Source organism: Pavona decussata, unplaced genomic scaffold (assembly GCF_977016875.1).
Source record: "Pavona decussata unplaced genomic scaffold, jaPavDecu1.1 SCAFFOLD_510, whole genome shotgun sequence".
In the NCBI taxonomy this organism is placed as follows: Eukaryota; Metazoa; Cnidaria; class Anthozoa; order Scleractinia; family Agariciidae; genus Pavona; species Pavona decussata.
In genome coordinates this window covers 286,512-311,751 of record NW_028145827.1, presented here as the reverse complement: position 1 = coordinate 311,751, position 25,240 = coordinate 286,512, and the positions used below count along the sequence as shown (strand labels likewise).

The window sequence follows — 25,240 nt, the reverse complement described above, 5'->3', positions numbered from 1 at the left end:
TCTGGAACTTGCACATATTATACAGAATATATATGAGCATTTTATAGATCTTGTATTATCTGAAAAGTTAGTATGAGAGTAAGAGGGTATTAACTAACCGATGCTTGTCCTTTGGTAAAATACAGGATATGTGTTCTATGTACGAAATGAAGTGGACAAGGCATTATCATTGTTCCAGCAGTGTGTTCACGTCTCGCAGGACCAAAACAAAGCTGCTGCTCTAAACATGTTAGGCTGTTGCTGTGCTGTTAAGGTATCAAATCAGTTTTATTTTAATACCAAACAAAATTACAAAATCATATAATAAGTGGCAAGTCTAAAACTGTACTTTAAAGGCCTGTGAGACCAAGCTGATAGACGGCTTTCAGTGGCACATTAAAAATATGAGAATCTGAAGTAAGACAAAATCAGAAAGTGTGACAAGTTCTCTGGCTTAAGTGCTCCTTTCTTCTTTCCTTTTGGATGTGTTTTATTAATGACAGTCCTACATTCAAATCCTGGGCCATGTTTGTAAATAGCCAGCTGCATGATATGGTTAAATTGAAAAAATATATAAATTTGTTAATTTGTACATGTATAATGCATAATTCCATGACAAGATGATCAAATGCGCTTTACAAATATGGGGACACTCTCCAGATTGTATTGGTTACTTTTTGAGGAGAAGTGAAAACTGGACCTCCCTGAGAAAAACCTCTCAGAGAAACGATGAGAACCAATAATAAACTCAACCCACATATGATGCCCAATCCTGTTACTGAACCTGAGCCACATTGGTGGGAGGCAAGTGCTCTCAACATTGCGTTATCCCTGCAGGGATGGCGCATTATCACTATATGAAGTGTGAGCATAGCATGCACCTTTTGTTAACTTGTTTACAGTCTAAAGGTTCCTAATGATATGAAGCTATGTTTCATGTTGTTTTGTTAGCTCTAGCCCGAGTATCACAGTTATTAATATGAAAGAACAAAATTGATCCTTTTGCTGGATTTAAATAAGGGACTTGGTTGATTTACAGCCAAGTGTAATACTACTCTGCTTTGCCAAAACACAACTATTAGTGGTGTTAATGCAAATGCAATTTTAGTTTTGGGCTGAGAGTTAACTTTTTACTTCCAGGGAAAACACCACACAGCAGTATCCAAGTTCAAGGAAGCCATTCAAAGTGATTTTGAACAACTGGAAGCTCTTTTTAACATCTGTCTTCAGTATCAAAAGCTGGGGAATTTTGCGGCTGAAATACAATGTGTGAAGTTACTGAAAGAGGTGAGGGATGAAAATGTAATCAGCCAAGTGACAGAACTCATCATAGAGAAATATGGAAAGATTTAAAGACCAACAAGTTTACTCCAAGCTTTAACCGCTAGTAGCCTGTGAGCCGGCAGGGGTGTTTTGCCATAGAAGTGTCATACATGCATGTATTGTCAAATGTCTGCCATAACAACAACTAAAAGCTAATCATTTATGTAATCAGTGCTTAACCCTATATAGTGTAGAAGAGTGCTTAGACCTAAATAATATCATTATTTATTTATTGTTTAATATCGTCATTGCTAACCCTAAACTGTAGTAGATGGCATAAAATACGACATTTGGTGTGAAGCATTGTGCAAAATACCCCTGCCCTCTGTGAGCTGGGTCACTTGCCTAGGATTCTTTCAGATGACTCGGACATCAAGAGAGTTTTGTGAAAAACAAAAAAGTCAACTTGTTTACAGGTTGAATCCACTTAACCCGATTGCTCAATGTACATGCATGTCAACGGTTTCCTAGCAAGGGTGGCTATTGAGGTCATTTTGACTATTGTGGTAGTTGAAATACCATTGTGATACTATTGCGATATTAGTGATGCCACTGCGATACTATTGCAATATTAGTAAGACCATTGTGGTACTATTGAAATAATGTTGTAACTTTGTCTTCACACATTGTCAACTTGTTCACTGTTATACAGAACGACTTAACTTGCCACCTCTTTAAATAAAAATAAGACTCTGGAACAAGCTATTGAAACTATCAATATCTGAGAAAACTATTGCAACAGTTATTTATAGTTGAAATTGTGATTGATATTGCATAGCTATTGGAACTCTCACTATTGCGATGAATTGCTACATACTTATTCCCAGCCAGATATAGAATGGTGTCCCTATCAATATCATCTTTCAACAAGTAATCACAGAAGCTCTATCCATAGTGTGGCTCTAAAACAAGAAATCTGGCTACAAGTTTCTTGTGCTACTGTAAGTGCCCTCCAGGTCATAATAATTATGCAGTCACTCAAGATTTCCTTGTTTGTTTATTTTTTTGTTTATTTAGGCCATCAGTGGTAAAGTGGAAAGTGAACAGTGCTGTAATGTCGCAGTGGTTTCTACTGACCATGGGCATGATCACAGAGATAGGAGATTAGGTGAGTGTTCCATGAATGCTGGGGAGCAGGTGAGCAGTGGCGGCGCGGTGCACCGGTGACAGCACTCGCCTCCCACAAATATGGATCGGATTCAATTACCAGACTCGGCATCATATGTGGGTCGAGTTTGTTGTTTGTTTTCGTCCTTGCTCCGAGAGGTTTTCTCTGAGGACTCCAGTTTTCCTCTCTCCTTAAAGACCGAAATTTCCAAATTCCAATTCAATCTGGAGAGAGTCCCCAATTAGTGTTCTGCACTAAATACAGTGGAATAAAGTGATTTATTTATTTTATTTAAAGCAGAGTTAGTTCTACTTGTTGATCAATATCATAATGCCTTTCAACAATACAATGTATCAAGTGAGTATGAAGTCAAGGGAATGTGTCCTTCATACATGTCCTATTCCATATTTTAAGAGACTTTTCCATATATAAGAAGGAACATACTGTATATATATGGAACAGTCAACGGCGAACTCAAACTCCTTCAAAATCGCTCAAAAAACCGCTTTTGAGGTAAAAGGACGACTATATACCACAGATAAGGTAATTCAACGTTTATTTATCATTGATTTATATACATAGTTAGCGATATAATATCGCTATAGGGGAAGCAAACGGTAAATCCAGTGCATTTACTATATAATAATAATCCGGCTACACAGACACATTGTGTGGGCCCCCTATGGTCAAACCTCTGCAATTTATATAGCTGCTGTCTGTATTATCGGTGTGTCCGTAATAGCAAGGTGTCTGCAAGGCGACAGTTGACTGCATTCAGTATTCTAATTTTGAATATTTCTTACTTATCAAAATCTACCTTTGGCCACAAGTTACCTTGACAATGACGTCATAATGGTTGAGGTGACACTGGAGAAAGTTAACCATGGTAAACTTAAGTTTACGATGGTTAACGGCACCGCAAGTGTGACCCCCAATTTTCAGTTTACCATGGTAAACCTAACTCTTCGATAACTCTGGTAAGTTGCCCTGACAACAGCGGCAAGAACAAAGTTGACTTGACCCCAGATAAGAATCAAGTTACCAAAAAAAGAGGTGGGTACATCTCTTGTCTATCTAAACCATGCTTATTTTGTTGACAGTTTGTCATCTTTTTGGACAAACGCAGTAATTACAATACATTTGTGGATTCATATTTTAAAAACATGAAATTTATTTCCCCGCTCATTCGCGCGTGTGTTTGAGTCCCTTTCAACGAGCTGGCAAATGAAGTCGAATGTTTCCCGTGTTACCCTGAAATGGTCTTTCCAAAGGGCTCTAAGGAGCCGGTTATTATACATTTTCTTAAACCATCCCTGTGGTCGAGGGTAAACCCAGGCTTGCCTGCGCGCTCTTCTTTGTGCGTGCCTTTGCCGTCTACGGTTAATTAACGAAACCGCTGCACTTTCTTTGGTCCCAAGATCTAAATAGTTGTATGTAAGAAGGAAGCGAATTCTACGTGCTCGTCTAAGCAGCAGAATTAAAAGCAAAATGGGAACAATTGAAAATACAACTCTCTCTTGTTGATCCATAATTTTATTACGCGCCAAGTAACAGTTCAGTAACTTACCGGCAGCCGATATGAACTCACGCGACATGTCAACATTTGGTGTACTCGTCACGTATAAGTTTACTGGTCATGCGAAAAAGTGCACATGGAAAGCGTCAAATCTATTTTTTATGACTTTGACAGCTTTACTACGGTAACTAGGTGGTTCACAGGCGGCCCAAGCTCAAGCTGTGAGTTGTGGTGATCATCTTGCGTAATAACCGTCACGACGCAAATTTAAGAGTTTGTATGGGAATATTTACGATCGGGTTTAGGAGGTAAAAATTCCGAAAATTTCTGAATAAAAATTACATACCTTGTTTATACGGTGTACTGTTTGTTGTTTCTCTGTCTCCTTTTTGCGTTTGCGATCGTAAATATCCCCATACAAACTCTTAAATTTGCGCCGTGACGGTCATTACGCAAGATGATAACCACAACTCACAGCTTGAGCTTGGGCCGCCTGTGGGTGGTTGCGCAATTTACCTTGGTGAAGGAATTTTTACCATGGTAAAGCCTCTAGTGTGACCTCAGCCAATGACACCGAAACGTCGGTTTTTATCGTTCGTTTTCGCTTGTTTATGTCTTAACAAACCGTTATTGATAAAAAATTATTTCAGTGTCATGTCTTTTTCATACTATGTGTTACCTAGATGATGGCTTTTAGCTGGGTCCCAGTCAGCCTAGTTCCTGAATAGGCCACCCAGCCTAAATGAAGTTTACCTTATCTTGCCTTACGTACCATTGTACCTGGGGTGTGTGGTTGATCAAAAAAGATAACGCAAGATGAATTACCTGCAGAAAACTGAAGCGTGTTTAAAAATACACAATCTTACCTTTATTCTGGTTGTATCGGCCAAGCAGAACTATTACCATATGACATTTGTCTCTCTTTAATCCTGTTAAAACAGAATTAACAATCCCTCCAAGATTTGCCTTGACTGGTGGGATGCCAAGAACTAGAATAACAACAGAACTTGTCACTTACATGTTGGCGAAACGATCTGCAGAACTTGGCAGGTTTGTGCTGTTATTTAAAATATCTCACGGTGAAACACTACAGCAATGTTGTCAAGGACGGTGCCTACTAAAACCGAAGTATTTTTTCGCGGTTTATGACTATGCGGGAAAAGCAGATCTTAGCAAGGGCTATGGAAATCCAAAAAGAAAATTGGGAGTAACCACGCATTTTTTAGAGATAATTAAGCAACAATTATTCTAAAAAGCAGTTACCAAATTGAAGCTTTATTATCTCTGAAAAATGCAGGGTTACCCCCAGTTTTCTTTTCGGATACCAAAAGCGCAATTTAAGAGCTTGTGTTTATAATTGAAGGGCTCGGGGCAAAACCGATCAAAAGTGCTTTTCAGATCGCGTTTTGCTGTGTTAGGTCAGATTCAGGAAACGTTGCCTCAATGTTTTATCCACCACTTTGTGCTTTGTTTTGAGATAAAACGGAAATCTTGCGCATAATCATAGATTTTTATTGCGCACAAAACGCAAAACAGCGGATAAAACATTGGAGCAGCGTCTCCTAAAGAAATTCAAGATTACATACAAAAGCGTGATTACTGATGAAACTGGACTGCACTCAGTCCTGTTACCATTATTAATATGGACACAATTTAAGGGACAGACCAGTGTCCGTGTTATGGAGCTAAATAGATTGAAGTCTCCCTGGAACTAAGTGAACTGTTTTTAGTTTTGTTGTTGTTTGTTGTTTTGTTGACTCTCATTCCTTTTGGCTTTCCAAAAACTAGAACAATTACACCAAAAGAACTCAGTTGACAATAAAAAGACATTGTCTTTAAGCGAAATGAAACCTCCTTTTTTCAGGTTTGAGGAAGCAGCTAACAGTTATCTTGAGTTACTGACCAACATTGTAGAGATGCAGTCATCAAACTCTGTAAGTAACCCATTAGGGTGCGGGTAACTTTCTCAAAACAAGATTCATGAGTCTGCATACAGAGTCTCCATACTGCTGGACACTATAATGAACATACACGAGGTACTAATAATCAGTGTTCATCACTGGAGAGTGATCTCGGGTCAATACACTGAGAAAATAGGCCACTATACTACCAATAGCTTATGTCATAAGCTCCTCATACTACACAATAAAACACAAAGAATTTTATAAAGAAAACAAGATTCTCGCAATTATCTATGCAAACAGACTGTTGCCCCCCCCCCCCCCCAAAAAAAAAAAAAAAAAAACTAAAACTGAACAAAATTCAGGCTTGAGTGGGATTCGAACCTCATTACCTCTGCGATGCCGATGCAGTGCTCTACCAACTGAGCTATCAAGCCAACTGGGAGCTGGTCATGTTCTGAGTTCCTGATTTTCCCTTCTCAAACTCATTAATAATTCATGAAGAGAAAACAAAGGAAATCACTACCGTGAAGGAGGTTTGGAACTGTGATCTTATTTATCATAAAATTTTGTGAACTTTTGCTTCGAACTTCTCCAAGAATTATCAATAGTTTGAGAAGCATATCAAACACTCGAAAGAGTGTTTTCTCGTATTTCCAAACAACTCGAAGTTGGTTGAAAAACTCGGCTGCGCCTCGTTTTTCCAACCCACTTCTCGGTGTTTGGAAATCGGAGGAAACATTCTTCCTCGTGTTTGATCTATTACGTGAAGAATAAAATTAATATAAATATTATATGAATCATGTATACGCACAGTAATGAAAGGTTATATAGAAGAAAAGATTATCGCAGTTATCTACACAACCAGACTGTTGCTAAAAGTCCTGGAAAAAAAATCCAGGCTTGAAATAATTTGGCAGTTTGCTTGACGTTTTGGAATAGATTTCCTGAGATGAATTTAGCAAACGCGTAAAATTTCGTAGATATTACAAGAATAACTCAAATTTTAATAAAACTTTACAGGTGGCGTGGCACACCATGTCACTTTTTATGAAATTCTTGCATATACTGGTTGTGGCAAGAGTATCAGACCTTTATGATAGGCTTGCAAAATTTAGTCTGTATTTAATGTTACAATCTAGCGTTTGGGGATGTAAAAGTGATTTTCCTCTCGTGTACTCATATTACAGTCTGATACCATTCATGTACCCAGTCCTACAGAGTTATACCGGCAGTGTGCAGTTACACTGCTGAATGCTGGCAGATACCAAGACACTTTGACTGTGTGCGATAAAGTGCTTACGACTGCTCATAGCGGAAAACCAACTGAAAATGGTATGAAATAGGATTTTCATAAACAAACCTTGTTTTATCAGTTGTTGTTGTTGTTAATCATTGAGACGTTTTCTTTGGTCATTTTGTAAGGAAAGAAAAGTCAGTGCAGTAAACAGTGTTGGATGTTCTCGGAAACCTTTATGGGCCACTTGCATTCTCGTAAATTTGCCTGGCCGGTGAATTGCACTCGCTCAAAATCTCTTGTCACATGATAAAAATAGCTTTGACGTGAAGACGTTGCAATGACAAATTCTGTCAGTTACTACTAGGACAGTGCCTTGAAATTTTCGCCATAACTTACAGTTATTTGGAACAGAACGGTTGATAAGGTAATCTGGCCGCCGTAGAGAGATTCGAGTGCTGGTGTTTTGTGAGTCCATCGGCAGAGCGAATAGAATGAAGGGCGAACGCTCGAAACGTCAACACTCGAATCTCTTTTCTCAACCGACGCAGCACTGCAGTTTCTTTAGAAACTAAACCCCGTACTTGTTTTTTAAGTTCTATTCTGTTTGTTTGTTTGTTGTTGTTTTTTTTTTTAATTTATTCGTGTTGTGTACGAACTCACCATTAATAGCAATGTCTCTACCTTGAAAGGTTACGGCGATGAACGGAATGAAATCTCCACAGCTCCCAGGAAAAGACTGCGATCAAATGAGGATGACAGTGCAACCAGCACAGATGAAGAAAGTATGTTTTGTGGTATGCTGATGTTGAAAGCTGAGGCCTTAATTCATCTTCATCAACCACTTGAAGCGCTACAGGCCCTCAACAGGTAGAGTACTAATCTATGAAAGCATACTAATATTTTTTTGTGATAAATTTGTCGGTGAAATATACAACGTTCATAGGCAACTTCATTGTCGAGCTTTAAAGGTCTTGAAATTTGAAGCGCTGTTATTTCGTAAAAAGTTTTTTTGTCAATTATGAGTCAAATATTTTTGGTTGGTTGTATGTTTAGAAAGGAGAGTTTGGGTGAAAGTTAAATTCCAACGAAAGTTTCTCTGAAAGATGTACACGTAGTTACATTTTTTTATTCTGTACAATGTCCTCGCAAATTGGGATTTATTTTCTCAACAGTCATTGAAAAGTCCTGTGTAGACCCTATGTAAAAAAATGGCTGACATTTTAATATTCTCTTGTTTGCCATCAAATTAGCTCTACTAACTTCGTTCTTCAGTTTAAAAATCAAAAGAATATTTTACTTAGAATGAGGCTTGTCGGGGTAATTCACCTTTCCGGCGTTAGATTTCACGTGTAGTGTCACGTGACTTCTGATGTAAACAAACCGCGAACCGCTCTTACTTCGAACTACGAGCCTCTACTTCAAGTTCCCGTTAATATAAGCTAATTTATTTCTCCATTTCTTAAAATCTTCGAAACTCGAATAGTTCCAGGTTCAATATGTCAAAGCATAAGAATAAGAGCGATTACAATACCATGAATGTGTCGGAACTTAAAAAGTATTTGCAGGAACGTGGAGTTTCAATGATGCAGACAATTTGCCACTTAATTTATGATATACCAATCAATTTTTCCCTGAGGACCCTGAACAATTTCAACTTGTCAGTGTGTGCGGACAAAAGAAAATTAAAATGTCAGCCTTTTGCTTAAAGTCTTTGTTTTGCACCAAAAGGGTTAAAACCCAATATGGCAATATATATCCCCTGGTTGGTTGATAAATGTGTTTTTCTCTTCACCTACCTGCCTGTCATTGTATTGAGATGGTGAGGAGAAATTACATTTTCATTATATTTTTGATCATCCAAGGGTGTTGAAAACACTAGAAGGTGTCCAATCATCCAATTTTTACTTGGCTCGTCACGACAAAGAAGCCTCCGAGGAACAGCAGCGAAAAATGAGAAGAATTGACACTGGTGAGTGTCCATCGTGACCTGCGAAGACTCATGATTGTTGTTCAGTCTCTGAGATCACTGCATCCTTTGAAAGGTCCTTGAGTTTTATTGGCGCAAAAGTTACATTATCATGCAGCCTTGTTTAAGTGTTTTGTAGTATTAGGCAAGAAAAGCTAGTAGTAGGCAGCAAGGATCTGAAAATAACGGCTTCAAATGGTTGCATCTGGTGCATTTTTGGGGTAAACTCGACAGTCCCATTTTTGACAGCTTTAAGATAGCACTCTTTAAGAGCATTTTACAGTGGAACCTCGATTTAACGAAGTTCCAGTAGCTAGCTTAAGCGAGAAAATTAAGCCGGCAAGTATTTGAAACTAATGTTAATGTCAACCTCCATTATCCTATCAGAGTGACAAATGCATGTACTGTAGGTATAGATTCAAGATCTTTGTCGTTGGTCGCAATTTGAGTTACAGTACGCTTGATTTTTCTTTTTAACAAGTGTAAGAATAGACGGTAAATGTTTCACTTTAGGCGGCAAAATTGTCGGCTGCCGGGCTGGTGATGGATTGCTAAAAACTGAACGTCGGGAACAGGTCTGGATCCGCGCCTGGTACTACTGTTAATCAACATTGTTATCATGTAACATTTATTGGATAGCAATTTTGGATCGGCGGCTAAATATGATCTGAACGTCATGCCAACATGTGTTTGTTTAAGAGAATCATACATGGGATCTTATCGTTCCAACATTGTGGCACAATATTTGTTCACGTATAAGGAAAGGAAATGTTGTGCCAACGTGTTGGAATGTTGGGACTCTGAAAGTCCAAGATTCAACCAACCGTTATGCTTTTCATTGCCATCAATCACTGGAGCGGATATCTTGAAAACAATAACGTTTGGCTCAACGGAGTCAAAAGATCATGTTCGTGCGTTGTGATTGGCGGATTGCGATCTACTTTGTCGGTTTCTGTATTTTTGCAGTGAACCAGTTGCCGCCTTAATTATGATTGACAGCAGTAAAACATGTAAATAGTTACTTGAGGCTCAAGTTCAGAGTCCGTATGTTATTGAAAGGCGCAGTAAAAGGGTTATTTTTTCCTTCAAAGGAGACAGCACCCTGTTGACAGAGCAAGGACAAAGAATTGAACCAAATGAGCTTGTAAAATTAAAGGTGAGTATTATCAATACCTGTGATCTCGAACTTACCACTGTGTTTGGCAATTGACCCAAAGCTTACTCGATGATGGAAACAATCAAAAGCCGCTGTTCGTCAGTTATCAAATGATTATTGTTCTTGAGAATGATGTATTATTTTAGAAAGTGACACAGGCATACTCGGAAAAAAGAAATCCGAGTGCTCCTATCAGGAGTCGAACTTAAGACCTTCGATTACTAGTTCGGATGCTCTACCACTGAGCTATAGGAGACTTGTGGGAGCTAAGGCCATTTCTAGAACAATACATCATTCTCATTCATTCACAAGGCTGGAAATATACCATCACAGTTATTTCGTTATAGTTATATATGGAACTAAACCAGAAACACTTTCTGTTTGTCATGGGCTACACCGCAAAAAGGTAGAAAAACAGTGTTGTCACCACTTGTGGTTCTCACTCTGCAATCAGCAGTCATTTGTGCCATTCACTTGACGTTTTGCTTGCAGGTGCGGGCATACAACCAAAAAGCCTCGATTCTAGAAGGCCTGGATCAGACCCATGATGCCCTGTATGAGTTGCATCTCAGTTTGGAGTGTTTGCCAGGTGATTGAAATTTCAATTCTCCTTAATTATTCCACGCATCAACGCTCAGAGATTTTTGTCTTAGTTTATTGCTTTAATCTCTTTATTCTCATCACTTAATACTTGAAAGTGTATTGACGGTGCAACAAGGAGCAAGAAGAAGTTGCATTTTTGGAGAATAAACAATCGCATTATAAACCGTTCGGGTGCTTTTCCGTAGTTAAATTTTAAAAGTAACCTTGGTTTGTTTTGGTGTTGGTCTTTTGTGCCTTGTGATTGAATTAGAAAAGTAAAACCAAACTCAGTTGGGACTCGCTCGCACTTGACTTCATTGATTTGTGTTTGCTTAAAGTTTTGTTTGGTTGTTGTGGTTTTTTTTAAGTCTGTAGTGATCAGCTGGTTACAGTGTTGACTTTGGTTAGTTAAGGCCCGTTTAAACGGTTGTACAATTTGTCCAGCATTCGTTCAAGAAGAGTTGAACAAGTTGGGCAAGTGTTCGATGAAGGGAGTGCTTAAAACCATTTCAACGCCTTTCAACCTTTTCAAGAACAAAGAAAATGTTGAATCGATGTTGAATGAAAGTTTAAAACCATTTCAAATTTGATTCAACACACTTTCAACAAGCTTTCAACCGATTTCCTTACGCTTTCAACAAAGCTGAACGACTTGTTCAAACGCCCCCGACATTTGTTTCAACAACTGTGTTGAACGCATCTTGAAGCAAATTTTGAAACCGTTTAAACGGGCCTTAGTCAACAGCAAAGCCTGAAACAATAAGACTTCGAGGCTCCGGGGAAAAAATTGTAGAGTTTACATTGCCAGATTTCATACCGTGGGAGTCTGGGTACAAGTCTGTGTATTATGGGATATGGGACTCAACACCCACATAGCCAGAAAGAGCACATCGAACTTTACAACATCCTCAAGTTTGGTGTTAATCAAGCGAATATTAGGCGAGATACAGCCATTCAAAAACTTAAAAAATTGACTAAGAAATGTATGGAACGCCGGACAAATCGTCCGTCACGTCCGGCGTTCCATATATTTCTTAGTAAATTTTTGAGTTTTTGAATGGCTGTTTCTTTCCTAATATTAGCTTGATTAACACCAGACTTGAGGATATTGTAAAGTTCGATGTGCTCTTTCCGGCTATGTGGGTGTTGAGTCCCATATCCCATAATACACAGACTCGTACTCAGACCCCCACGGTATGAAATCAGACAATGGGTTTATTCCCCGAAGCCTCGCAGTGTTGTTTATTGCTTTAGGATGAAATTGGGCTATTCTAAACTGCTTTTGTACAGTGCACAGAATGAATGTTTTAAAACTTTCAGAAGTGAGAAAATGTTCTTTATTTAAATTGTGCTTTGTTCGCCAGCTGGGTTTCCCTTTTACAGGAAAATTAAGGTATCACCCAGGGGAAAATTGCCCATTTTGCCAAGTTTGAGATTTTTACATAGTCGGATAGGTCTTTTTTAAAGCTTTGTTTTGCAAAAAAAAAACTCCAGGAAAATATTTCATTTCATTTTTTTTATAGCCTGATTCTCAGACGTCCTAGGTTTTTCCGACCGACCTCGGACGTCTGAAAATCAAGCTATTTCTGAGGTTTTTTCTGAGGCGATGCTGTGAGCAACCGAACGCCATCTGTTAATCGTCTTCTCGTGCTTTTATTTGGTGGGCGTGGAACTCCATTTATAAAGACAGAGTATTCTTGGAAAAATTGCTGATTTCTAAAAGACATTCAAATCTGAGTGCCTTTGAGGAAATTAGCCATATTCTAGAATTATTAAGTTTTCAAAACATGTGGGATTTCCTGGGGGTTTTGTAAAAACAGCGAGCACTAGAGCGGCCCGCGCGCACCACGGTCCGGTGGGGTGGCCGATACCGTAATAGGTCGAGAGGGGTAATGTGGGACAAACTTCCTTGTCTAATTAACAAAGCATGATAAAACAGATTTAAGTACTTCAGTCACCCATTGGTCTTCAAATCAAATACCACACATGCCAAGTATCGGATGAATATGTTTGTTACAATAAGATAAGATTCTTCATTCAAGGTGGGAAACATATGCTTCGCTATGATTCAGTACAACCTGCACCAGCTAGTTTACAAGTATGCCACGATTAAAAAAATAAATGATAAAACATTAATCAGACAGCAAAGGCAATAAAAAGGATAACACCATATGCAGTGGAACCCCTCCTTTCGACCACCTCGTTATTGCGACCACTTGTTTGTGCCCCGAACGAATTGAAATTCCAGTTATTTCCTTAGTTTTACAACCTTGTTGTCCGGCCACCCCGTTAATACGACCATATTTTCACGGCCCTAAGGTGGTCGTATTAATGGGGCTCCACTGTAGAATAAACCGCTATTTTACAGGATAAGAAAGCAATTGGATATTAGCAAGATGCTTCTTTGTCTGAGATATTGGCTCGTTTCTAAAAACGTTCAAAAAATTTATTTTCGGTTGACGCTCTAAGCCTGGGCGCCTGAAAACGCCAGGACTTAAGTCCAAACGAGAAGTAGTGTTCACCTTTCGTAACTTTGACTACTGACTGTGTTGTGTTGTTTATTCTCCAGATAACCCAGGAACAGTTTACAAACACACACAACTGCTATTTAAACTGTCATCAGAGAAGGAGGCGGCCGCGAACTGGCTCCGGTTCAGAGGCATTCAGCTTCAGCACACAAAGGACGTCGGTGCCATTAAAAAAGCGCTGAGGTAAAACCAGCACTAAGACGTTAGAACCAAAGTGTGGAGTATAACAAACAGTACAATTAGAAAGTATTGGTATTGTTCAACTGCTTTTATTGAAGAGCTCCACTTTAGGATTTCATCCACAGACTGAAAAGATAGAACCACCTTGTACAGCATAATCAACAGCACCACTGGAAAGTACTGCACGGTAGCTTTCATTTGCATGGTCATACAGACCCATCTTGGACAGCAACAATACAATGCAACTCTATTTAACGTACGCTTAGCCAGTACGCTTTGCTAAAATACGGCTAAGATGGCTGTACGCTAGTTTACTGGTACGCCACGATAAACAAAACACAAATTGAAATTTAAAATATTTACAACTCCAGTAATTAAATACATATAACAAGGATAAAATCGTCGACAGAATAGAAAATTATTAAAATGGCCGGTATCGATCAATACTGAGAATTATAGTCCCATAAGATTTTTACATTGAACATTAAAATGTTTTTAAACTATTTTTAAAAGCTGCATAAGTATATCAATCTTCCTGGACGCCCTGCGTTTTGAGTTCCACAATTTCGATGCGAGCTACCTCAACGACTATAGTCTATACATTGTTGATTTTACCCTTGGTATAAGTCCAATATTGTGGTGCACCTTAGGTTGAGGGAGTACGCTTTATCCTTATTACATCAGGCAAGCTGGCTGATCCAGTATCACAAACTAGAATTTTAAAAACCGTTAACAGAATTTTCACAACTCTTTGTTCGCAAAGACTTTGAAGACCAGTACACTTTAATAACTCCTTCTATGGCGTAGACTTGTTCCGAAAAACAAAACGGTGCGCTTGTTTATTTTTAGCACCGCAGGAAAGTACTACTTAGTACTTTCATTTGAATGTTCGCACTTTAGGATTTCATCCACAGACTTATCCTCTATAGCGTAATAAACAGCACCACAGGAATGTACTGCTCAGTAGCTTTCATTTGAAAGGATCTTCGTTCAGAGACTCAAAACTTACAACCCCCTTGTACAGCAAAACAAACAGCGCCACCCTTAAACTGCTTCACAAAGATTAATACCCCTCCGTTGTTCATGGTTTATTTTTGCTGATTATTGTTTCAAAATTTATGTGATTAATGACAGGTCTTCTCTAGTCAGACTTGTGGAGAGTGATGAAGTGAGACTGGATGAAGTGCAAGCGATGGACGAGCAGATTTTAGACTGGTGCAAAAACACACGAGAAGAGCCTTTCATAATTTATACATTCAACAGATTTACCTGAAACTTTCTGTGTAGTTGTAGAAAACAGATCCTTTCTTCTTCTTCTTCTTCTTCTTCTTCTTCTTCTTCTTCTTCTTCTTCTTTTTGTCTGTTTGTTTTTGTTTTCTTGTTTCTGAAGGCTACGCCTCTGCCTTTGTAGACTCTGTACAAAACAATCTGTGCAAAAACTCCAATTGTTTTTTAAGCCAAAAAAGCAGTAAATTTTGCAACAACTTACCGCGCCAGATATGCCCTGACATACGTGAAACCCGATGATGGATTCCCGCATGCGCAGGCCATATGCAGAAACTGTTATCGTGCATTAATGTGCGTGACAATTTTTACGTTTCGTGCGAAAATCTCGCCTTTAGGTGATTCCCGCGAAATGAAAGTTGTCGTGAAAATGTTCTCACACTTCTGTGATTGTTCACTATTATGTATTATTGGGAGAAATGTAATAAAAAAGGTCACCATGTCTGGGAACGAGCTATGATCAACTCAATTTACCCCATAATTGACTGCAATATTCGCTTTCAGAATCAGTTTATTTGACCCAGGATTTGACCAGTTATTGCCATGTCTGGTGGTAACAGAAGTTACCAGATAAAGCAGAACTTACAAAAACGTTAAACATTAAATGTATGATGCATAATCGGCAATAAAAGTTGAATTTCTTGGCAGGAAAGCACGGTATGAAGCAGTATCGACCCAATTCTTGCGTGCAAGTAAAGTTCTCAGTATCAATTTTCATGCCTGCGAGTGGTGGGCAATCTCGTATTTTTGACAATAACACATTTTTCTCTCGTGATTTTTTTCTTAAAACTTTTAAACACAAAGACGATAATAGGTGAGTTGAAATAACAAGATAAAAAAAGGTCACCATGCTCGTTGAGGAGAAAATAGCCATTTGCTTATTGGCTGGGCTTTAGCATCAAGGAAAACAGACCATGTTTTCAATTTGCGCTCGCTTATGACGTAAGAAATTATGCGCATTAGGTGTGTGCAATGTAATTCGATGGAATAAGCATTTCAGGACGAAGCAAATTTGAAACGATACCCCATACTAACAAACGAGCTTGAGGACGAAGTAAAATCACCACGTGGGAAGTCCTCTCCGAGGAAACAGGAGAAAAAAAAGTCGACTACACGAAACATCAAGAACGACGAGCAGCAAGGACCAGCGGATGTCTGGACTTTGGGCAAGGTTCTCCTCAGTCGACCTCAGGGACAACTTCCATCTTCATATCAGCAATCCGAATGTTTTCCCAAACATTTTGTGCTCGATAACGTCTGGAAAAATAGCAGCTACTACGGGGTACTGAAAGACAAGTCAGCTGATGTTTGTTATAAAATGGGATGCAGTAATGGCGTGGACGAAAAGAGACCTAAGAAATGATCTCATCAGCGTGAAACATAATTTACAGTGTTCTACATAAGAGAGGGATCTCGGGACAAAACCCTGAGAAAGGATGCTTCTTGACCTGACAATTGAACGGTAGACTTAAGAAGATTTGGAGAAAACCAAAGCTATTGACCCCTCAAAATTCTTCATTGACACCCTGACTTTGAAAGTCATTTGGATTTTAGCAGATATTCTCCCGAAAGATTGAGAAGATCTGGGTACGAGATTAATTGACAGCTGGACAAGGATTACGTCAACACTCACTGACCTTTTTCTGACCTTTTCTCGGCAAAGGGCCAATGATTTGCTTGATTTACATTATATCTCAGTTTGTCACGCACTGTCTGCAGCAGGCAATCACGGCTTGGTGAAACATCTTCACTGTCATTGCAACCTGGCTTAGTCGTGCAAGTAAAGATGAGTTTACTGAGCGTTGTTTATTGGCTAAATGAAAATCAGTACATTGTGTCGTAATTATTTGAATGTGTGTGTGGTTTTTTTTTTTAGATTTGTTTTGGCGCGACTTTTTGTCGTCTTCCTACCCCTGATCGTGCTCCCCTAATAATTTCCAGGGTGCGGCTTGACGTCATGACGCGGCTGAGCTGATAAATTTTGAGAACAATGATTTGGCTTGGGAGGAGACATTCAACAACTACAGGTATTACTGATGATTGCAGATCTCTTGTCTCCGCTGTTTGTCCAGATTGAGTTGATGAATGCAATTAATTAAGTTTGGGGTTCAATATCAATTCTTTGTTACAGGAACACACTGCCAAACAGCTGGATAATCGTAGCTGGGAAGATTCGTCTATTCCTGGTAAGGAAGATGTGTGGAATGAAATTTACGACACGTAGGCATGTTTGTTTAATGATATTGCAAGCGGTAAAGTTTACCGTAGTTTTCTTTTCAGCAAATTTGATTCTTTTAAGGTGAATTTACTATTTAGTGGTCAATTTATTCCCAGTAGTTCTCTTGCATTTCCCTGAAAGCGCTCGAGTAAACAGAGGTAAACATACTTCCGTTGCCGCATTCGATACAGATCATCCGTGCAGAAAACTGCATCTGTTCATTCGACGGCCATTCTCGTTTCGAAAGCTTTTGAGTACTGAGCTATATTGGTGGATACGAGAGGTTCTCTAGAGGTTTCATAAATCCTTTTGCGTGAAAAACTTTTTAACATCTTTTTGTCATCATGTGAACAATCGTCTCGCTGAAACAAAATGGACACCTCGCGTGATTTGAGAAACGTATCGATTAACCGAAACTCTTTAACTTTGTGGTGACTCCAACCAAATTTGTACCCAGTTGAAGAAATATTTTGGATTTTGTCATTAAGACAGTTACCTGAACGCTCGTAAATTCTGAAATTGTAAGATCTAAGAATAGTTCCGTTTTAGCAGTGATGAACTGCTGCGTAATTTCGAGAGTAAAGTTTGTCGAGCTACATTCATATTTTACGAGGCCACCGATTCTTCTACATGTTGACGCTCCAGGAAAAGTGCATTTTTTTGGTCAACTCGGTGAGTTTTCTCCCGGGGTTTTCTCTTTGGAGACGGCTTGTAAAAATGAGCGGATCACTTGATGTGAAGCGAAAAGTCAGATGCGGCGAGAGGCTTGTCATTTGTTAAACTGAAGAAGTATTGTTTTGCGTGAATTTTTAGAATGACTTTATAAACTAAATTCGATTTTGAGACGGCAATACGACTTTATATGGGAGAAAATATATTCCGTATTGGGCGGAGTCGCGAAGCGACAGAGCCCAATACGGAATATATTTTCTCCCAACGCCGTCAATATAAAGTCGTATTGCCGTCTCAAAATCAAATTTAGTTTTTTATCGCGATACTGACATTTTGTTGGAGAGAGTAAACGGATAAAGTACAAATCGTGCGCTGATTGAAAGATAAATTCTTACTTCAGTTAAACTGTAGCTATGGTAATATCCGTGCGCGAATTTTTTTTCTCCGAGCAGGTTATTTGAATTTTTGGCTTTAATTTTTACGTCAAAACAAGGAAAATGCATAAAGTCCATAAAGCACCTACCGTTGATGAAATAGACAAGCTAGTAGGTTTGAACATTTTACCAGCAAATGTTATTGAAAATTTTTTACCGCCGAGACAAAAACAACAACATGAAAACAGTGATGAATAAACCTCACAACCAGAAGCAAGAATAAAAAGAGCAACCATACTAGTACCCAAAAACTAAAGCAGAGCATTGTTATCCTAGCTTAGATGCCGTGGAGATTTAGAAATTTGAAAGAAACCAAGCGGCGAAGAATACTGTAAAAATTTTATCAAGTCTGCCGTTCGGCGCTACAACAAGAAGATCAAATTGACAAACGTGAGCCATGAGAGAGAACGCAGCAGCGCTCTTGGAGCAATTTTTTGCTAGTGAAAAGAGACATCAGAAAAGAAACAGATCCTTTTGCTTTGAAAATGCCACAATTTATTGGAATTTAAGCTCATTGTTATTTACCGTGGCCACTTTCACAATCAAGAAAGTCTTTCAAGTAAATTTCTCTTCATCGAATTTATAATCACTCTTTTTCGCTTACCTTCAAGAAAAAAGTTGTATCCGCTGTACCATGGTACATGTTCACCACAAAAAAAAATATTATAAGTGGTCCTTGATCAGTGTCAGAAGCTTTGTAAACTCAAATGAAAAGAAATAAACAACACCATCCGACGTCGCATGTTCATTCACAGAAGTAAAATTTTGATCTGTGCGCGCCAAACCCATTCAAATGCCGTGCTGTCATGCTTACATGACAGTTTTTGAGCCAATCAGAAACTGTCATTTTGAGACGGCAATACGACTTTATATTGACGTCTCAGCGCAATGGGAAGATCCCCCAGGATCGCGATAATTTCCAATAACTTCAGAATGCGCGTTGAGGAACTACTGCATCATGTGACGTCGCTGTCTGATCACCTGATCATCACGCGATCAGGTGCCCCTTCTGTCTGGTTCGATAAACAGTTATGTCGACCTTTCCTCTCTCAAAGTGCAAAAACCAAACGCGTTAAATCTAACGCGTTAAACGCGTTAAATCTACACTACCTGTTTACACAAGTGTTTTGCTTAGTCTAATCGGAAATATTAATTAAGGGATTCTTTGTTCCTCGGCCTCGAGACAGTATGAAAGCATCATGATCATTGCTGTGTTTGTTTCAGGAATATAACGCCCCTTCAATTTGACGTTTGCTCTTTCTTCGGACGTGCGAAGAGTAGCTTCTTCCTAATCAAGGTAAGAGCGAGAAATGTGATTGAATTTAATTTACCAAAGAAATGTTTGTGTACATTTCATTAAATAGTTTTCCACTTTGGAATTCAGTAATGCACCTATCATTGGCCATCCCCTGGGGTGGGGGGGACCCCGGGCAAGGGAGGGGACTTTGTAAAGGATCCTGTCGAAGTTCGTAATTTCCCCCTCCTTAATGGGGACAAAGAGTAGTCAAAGTTAAGAAATTCCCCCTCCCAGAAGGGGATCATATTGAACAGTATGAAGCCAAAGTAAACTTAACAAGATGCCCTTAATCGGCATTACACGAAATGCTTAATGTAGCCCCATTTATTCCCCATGATATGTTTCGCAGATATTTAAAAACTATCCTCCCTTGTATTAAATAAGAATAAATTTAGAGATACAGTTTTTTCGCTTATTTTTATAGTCAACTGTATCCTCCCTTCGCAATTGAAATAATTGAATGGATTTATTCAGAGAGACTGCTTGATTTTTATCGTTGTGTTACTGGGAATCATACCGGGAATAACTCTGCAATAACGTCATGACCCCGCTGAACTGGTCTAGCTTCCTTGGCTTTGAATTATTCGATCTGTTGGTAAAAGCGTAGTTTCTTCGCTGTGAACTCTCCCAATTTCCACTGTTTCAACTTTCGAGTACTACCTAGAACTGTTATTATTTTGATTTACCGCTCGAAAAATGTTTGTTTTCTTTCTGAAAACGGCAGATCCGGAGTCGTAAATTCAGACATGTGGCCGCCATTGAACGAAAACAACTTTTCCAAATGATGATTTGCTTTGACGTCACACAAGTAGAGATGAGTGGGTCCCCTCCCTCGTGATATACGCGCGGATAATGGAGTTTGATTTGGCCGCTTTTGTTCAAGACAATCAAAACAATAGATCCCTTCTGGGAGAGGGAAGAATTTAATCTAGTTTTAATGAATAAATCAAATGATGATTTGACGTCACACAGGAAGTGATGAGTGGGTACCCTCTCTCGTGATATGTGCCTGAAAAATAGATTTTGATTGGGCCGCTTCTGTTGAAGACAATCAGAACAATATATCCTTACCAGGGGAGGACAGAGTTTAATGCATAAATTAACGTGCACATTTTAACTACGATGAAGAAAAAAAAGATACCCGACCGAAACCTAGACACGTCATGCCCGCAGGGCATGACGTGTAATTAATGAGGATGGCCCAGCTCACCTGACTAGAAAACAGTACTTGACTTAAAAATAACAAGCAAACGCCAGTGTTCATGTCAATTAAAATTTTACGCGTTCATTTATTCACAACTTCTGCCAAAAACTACAATACAAAAAAGGTTATTTTTTACATGGTTTTCACACAATTTCAACCTTTCATCTTGCTGCACGGCCCGCTAATCAATATTATGTGAAAAATTGTGGTGCTAATACACATTACCACTGCCAACCTCGTTCCCAGGGTCTCTCCTCTTCAGGTTGTACCTCTGCTATGTTGGCTTGGACTTTCACAGAATGTTTATCACAATACTGACGACTATTTGAGTCAAGTATATTCTCTACAATTAAATGGTCACGTGGTCAGAATTTGCAGGCAAACAATAGATTAAAAACATTAGCGAAAGAGTTGCACAGACTTGTCACTTGTTTACAAAGTCCCCTGTTTTCCCCGTGGTGCAAGGCTTTTGGAAACCAAACCTCCCTCATTTCCCCCACCTCCTGGGTAAAATAATCGTTCAAATCTCTCATAAAGTCCCCATACAAGGTTGTATTTGCCCCCCCCCCCCCCCACCCCAGGGGATGGACGATGATAGGTGCATAAGTTTGGCTGTCTGTTTTCAAAACTATATTTCGTTACCAAGTTTCCATTGATTAAAGGTAAATTTTTATCAGTTATAATGTCACTAATTTTTAGAGTCATTATCCGCTGTGTAATTACGCGATCAAAGTCCATCCAGCTGAGGTTCCGGTGCTTGTCAACTGAGTAGATTGCCTTTCGTGAAAAATAATTAGCGATTTTTGCTTGATGTTTGATTCATTGTTTAATATGGCAAAGGTCTTTTACTTTCGTTGTGACTTTGAATACATTTGCGCTAATTAAAGATTGAAGAAAATATAGTTTATGTCTCACATCATCAGCGAGAAATTGAAGGGATAGCAAGCATGTTATGAAAATGTGAAATCTAAGCATGCTTTTTAGGGTTTAAAAACCGTGAATGAGTTATTGTGATTAAGGGAGGGTTCATAATTTATGCAGATGTGGGACTATGATGACTTTTAAAATTTTCCCTTTCACGTTTTGGAAGCCTTCCCTGATGTTCTAAATGCATTGTTTTCTTTCCCCCCCCCCCCCCCCCCCATGAGCTATCCCTCAAATCATGGTAAAATACCATTACTCCACTCCCCCCCCCCCCCTCCCAGCCTTCCCCCTATTACCTTTCTTTAACTTTAAAACCTCCTCTAAAATGGCTGATACAAGCATTTCTGGAGTCTTAACATTTTATGACATTTGCATTATAATTAAATGATAAATTTCACTTTCAAAAATCCTTTATTCAAAATTAAAAGGATATGGCAAATATTTACTGCATGACTCTAGAGAAGGCAGTGGTAATTTATGTTGTAAACCACATATATAAATGGTTGTTTACTTTTCCAAGGAAATCATCCTAATATTCCATGCAAATACTTACACAATGTGCTATCTTTGAGAATCTAGCCCCCTACCTTCTTTTTTGAGAAAAAAAAAGTGTTTACACCATACAAATTGATTGCAACTGCCCTTATAATCTCCTGCGGAAAGTCACAACAAATCAGACAAAGAAATTGAGAAGATAACACTAGCTGACCGTGAAAATCACGAAGATGAAAGAATGAAGAGAAATGCATGGAGGGTTGCTCGTGACATAGCGTTGCTCATTGACGATGCACCTGTTCTGTCAGATTACATAAGGGCATTTGTAACAGAATGGAGGAGGAGTCCTTTTTTAACTCGTGAATGCGCGCATGCGCAATGAACGAGTTATAGCGATAGCTGGCTTTTGACTTGGTCGATCAGTCGGTTTTGTCGTTAACTTTCGGGCGTGCGCAGTGAGTGAGTTTCAAATTCAATTAGTGGGAAAAACACGCGGACATTTATAGTTCACGGCGCATCAGGAAATTCTTATTCAATATGTAGAGAATAATTTGACGATCATTTAGTGCAAGAATGGAGATTTTTCGTTCAATCTGAGCAAAGTTACAAGTTTTATCAGTTTTTCAGAAAGTCCGGGGTCGTAAACTCAATTAGTGAAAAAAAAAACGTGAAAATTTTTTTTCACAACGCGTCAGAATTCTCTCATTCATTCTGTAGAGAATAATTTGACAATCATTTCAGTGTAAGAATGGAGATTTTTCGTTGAATCTGAGCAAAGTTATAGGTTTTTTTCGTTTTTTTCTACAAAGTGCGGTTTCTTTTAAGAATTAAAAATAATTTGATTTAGAAATTTAATTAAAAATAATTTAATTTGTCAGTTTTCACGCGAAAGCGGAACGTGCCATGTCACGCATCATTGACGTCGTAAACAAAATTATGCAAATTTCTGGTGAAATGAACACTTTAAGATCTTGTCAGCTTTCATAGAGGTTTCACAGGGGAAAAATGTTTCTATTTCGAAATTTACAACTGGTAATTTATGGGAAAGCAAAAGGACGCGGTCGATAAATAATTCTTATTTAGCAAGAGCTTGTCATAGTTCATTATTTTTACTTGAGGATTGCGTGGACTGAACTCCAAAGGAAAAATTTCACGCATTTATGTCGGGCATGAAATGTAATGCGATACTTTGTTGAACATATTTCCCTTTGTGAGATCGGCGTGCCCTACAGTAATTTTGTAATTTTAATTCCCAAAAAAACTTCACTTGCCCATCGGGCAAGTGATGGTTAGAATCCACTACCCCGATCGCGAAATCCAGTAGCCCCGGACTATCGGGGACACGAATTTGCATGACGTAGCTGCACATGGCGTGCTCCTATGAACTTTGAATAAAAAAAACACATGATTTTTTTTTAATCGGCGCATCAGAATAATCGGCTTATTCAATCTGTACAGAATAATTTGACAATCATTTTAATAGTACAAGAATGGTCATTTTTCGTTACATAATCGGGCAAAGATATAATTTCTTTTAGCTTTTGAGGAAGTTTCCGTAGCCGTCTAAATTTCAATTACTATGTGTCATCTGCATTCACGAGTTGGCTCACAGGAGCCTTTGATTTTTTATAACAGGACCCAGCTTCATGATTACAGAGAGGCATCCGAAAGTTCAAAAAAACATCTTCAAGTATAATTATTTTGCTAAAATTTGTTACTATATAAATGATCACGATGATGTCGGAGAGTTATTCATGGGATTTGTCAAAGTCACCTGCTTGGTTAAGAAAAGAGCAACAGTGTGCTTCATGTAAAAATGGTTGGCTTGGCTTCATGATGTGTAGAATTCCACTCCACATCCCAGATAAAAAAAATTGAGGTTCCAAAGTGTATTTGAATCTCCGGCTACTTGTTTGGATGGAACAGCATGACCAGTTGATGACTTTATGCCTAGAGCGCAAATAAAAACATCCTTTAATTAAGGAAAGCTCAGAACACAGTGAAAGAAAATACAGACTTTTCTTCTACCTTTGTGGTTTCTCATGAGGAGCTATGCCCTTCAGGGCAGGCCGTGTCTAGGTTTGGGTCGGGTATCTTTTTTTTTTCTTCGTTGTATCCACAAATCGACACATTAATTTATGCATGAAAATATGTCCTCCCCTAGTAGGGATGTATTGTTCTGATTGTCTTCAACAGAAGCGACCCAATCAAAATCTATTATTTAGGCACATATCACGAGAGAGGGGACCCACTCATCCCTTCCTTTGTGGTGTCAAATCATCATTTGATTTATTCATTAAACCTAGATTAAATTCTGCCCTCTCCCAGAAGGGATGTATTGTTCTGATTGTTTCCAACAAAAACGGCCCAGTCAAAATCCATTATCAGCGCGTTTATCACCAGGGAGGGGAACCACTCATCTCTACCTGTGTGACGTCAATGCAAATTACCATTTAGGAGGTTGTTTTCATTCAATGGCGGCCACATGTATGAATTTTCAGACTCCGATCTGCCGTTTTCAGAAATAAAACAAACGTTTTTCAGGCGGTAAATCGAAATAATAACTTCTAGGTAGTACTCGAAAGTTGAAACGGTGGAAATTGGGAGATTTCATAGCAAAGAAACAACGCTTTCACAAACAGATCAAATAATTTAACGTGGAGGAAGCCAGACCAGTTCAGCGGGGTCACGACGTTATTGCAGAGTTATTCCCGGTATGATTCCCAGTAACACAACAATAGAATATCACGCAGTCTCTCTAAATAAAACCATTCAATTCTTTCAATTGCGAAGGGAGGATACAGTTGACTAAAAAAATAAGCGAAAAAAACGTATCTCTAAATTTAATCTTATTAGAAGGGAGGATAGTTTTTAAATATCTGCGAAACATATCATTGGGAATAAATGGGGCTACATTAAGCATTCAGTGTAATGCCGATTAAAGGCATCTTGTTAAAAAATACCTAGCGCATTTAAAACATCTCCCGGGGCTTACTCAGTGTACTCAGTTTAATTTTAAGTGGTTTTTTATCACACAGCCTTGTTCCTTGGCCTTGATACAGTGTGAAGGCATCATGTTCATTGCTGTGTTTGTTTCAGGAATGTAACGCCCCTTCAGATTGACGTTTGCTCTTTCTTGGGATGTGCAGAGTGTAGCTTCTTGCTAAGTAAGGTATTAGGGCAATTTATGAGTGTGCATGATTAAATTTACCAAAGAAATATTTGTGTATACA

General features: G+C 38.7%; 3 protein-coding genes across 16 annotated transcripts in view; 2 read left to right on the top strand and 1 right to left on the bottom strand.

Moving 5' to 3' along the window:
• LOC146450034 (Fanconi anemia group G protein-like) overlaps positions 1 to 14,962 on the top strand; it is a 33,831-nt gene extending 18,869 nt beyond the window's left edge. For 2 of the 3 annotated variants that reach the window (XM_085100858.1, XM_085100859.1), the window contains 12 exons: positions 126 to 253; positions 1,120 to 1,266; positions 2,320 to 2,410; positions 4,868 to 4,976; positions 5,791 to 5,860; positions 7,018 to 7,162; positions 7,757 to 7,934; positions 8,930 to 9,036; positions 10,125 to 10,189; positions 10,682 to 10,778; positions 13,341 to 13,482; positions 14,614 to 14,962. In XM_085100858.1, the coding sequence (XP_084956984.1) occupies positions 126 to 253; positions 1,120 to 1,266; positions 2,320 to 2,410; positions 4,868 to 4,976; positions 5,791 to 5,860; positions 7,018 to 7,162; positions 7,757 to 7,934; positions 8,930 to 9,036; positions 10,125 to 10,189; positions 10,682 to 10,778; positions 13,341 to 13,482; positions 14,614 to 14,752 (1,418 nt within the window). In that variant the 3' untranslated portion in view covers positions 14,753 to 14,962. The remainder of the gene's footprint in view (positions 1 to 125; positions 254 to 1,119; positions 1,267 to 2,319; positions 2,411 to 4,867; positions 4,977 to 5,790; positions 5,861 to 7,017; positions 7,163 to 7,756; positions 7,935 to 8,929; positions 9,037 to 10,124; positions 10,190 to 10,681; positions 10,779 to 13,340; positions 13,483 to 14,613) is intronic. The other variant, XM_085100860.1, reaches the window with a different exon arrangement.
• LOC146450029 (U7 snRNA-associated Sm-like protein LSm10) overlaps positions 1 to 25,240 on the bottom strand; it is a 139,733-nt gene that overhangs the window by 20,086 nt on the left and 94,407 nt on the right. The window lies entirely within an intron of this gene.
• Positions 1 to 25,240, top strand: part of LOC146450033 (uncharacterized) — a 77,309-nt gene that overhangs the window by 36,534 nt on the left and 15,535 nt on the right. For 6 of the 12 annotated variants that reach the window (XM_085100818.1, XM_085100820.1, XM_085100821.1 and 3 more), the window contains exons 1-4: positions 16,707 to 16,790; positions 16,895 to 16,949; positions 19,312 to 19,384; positions 25,107 to 25,179. The exons of 5 other annotated variants lie outside the window; for them this stretch is intronic. The gene's annotated coding sequence lies outside the window, so the exon portion shown is untranslated. Of the gene's footprint in view, positions 1 to 16,706; positions 16,791 to 16,894; positions 16,950 to 19,311; positions 19,385 to 25,045; positions 25,180 to 25,240 lie in introns of those variants that run through there. One more of the 12 variants, XM_085100819.1, reaches the window with a different exon arrangement.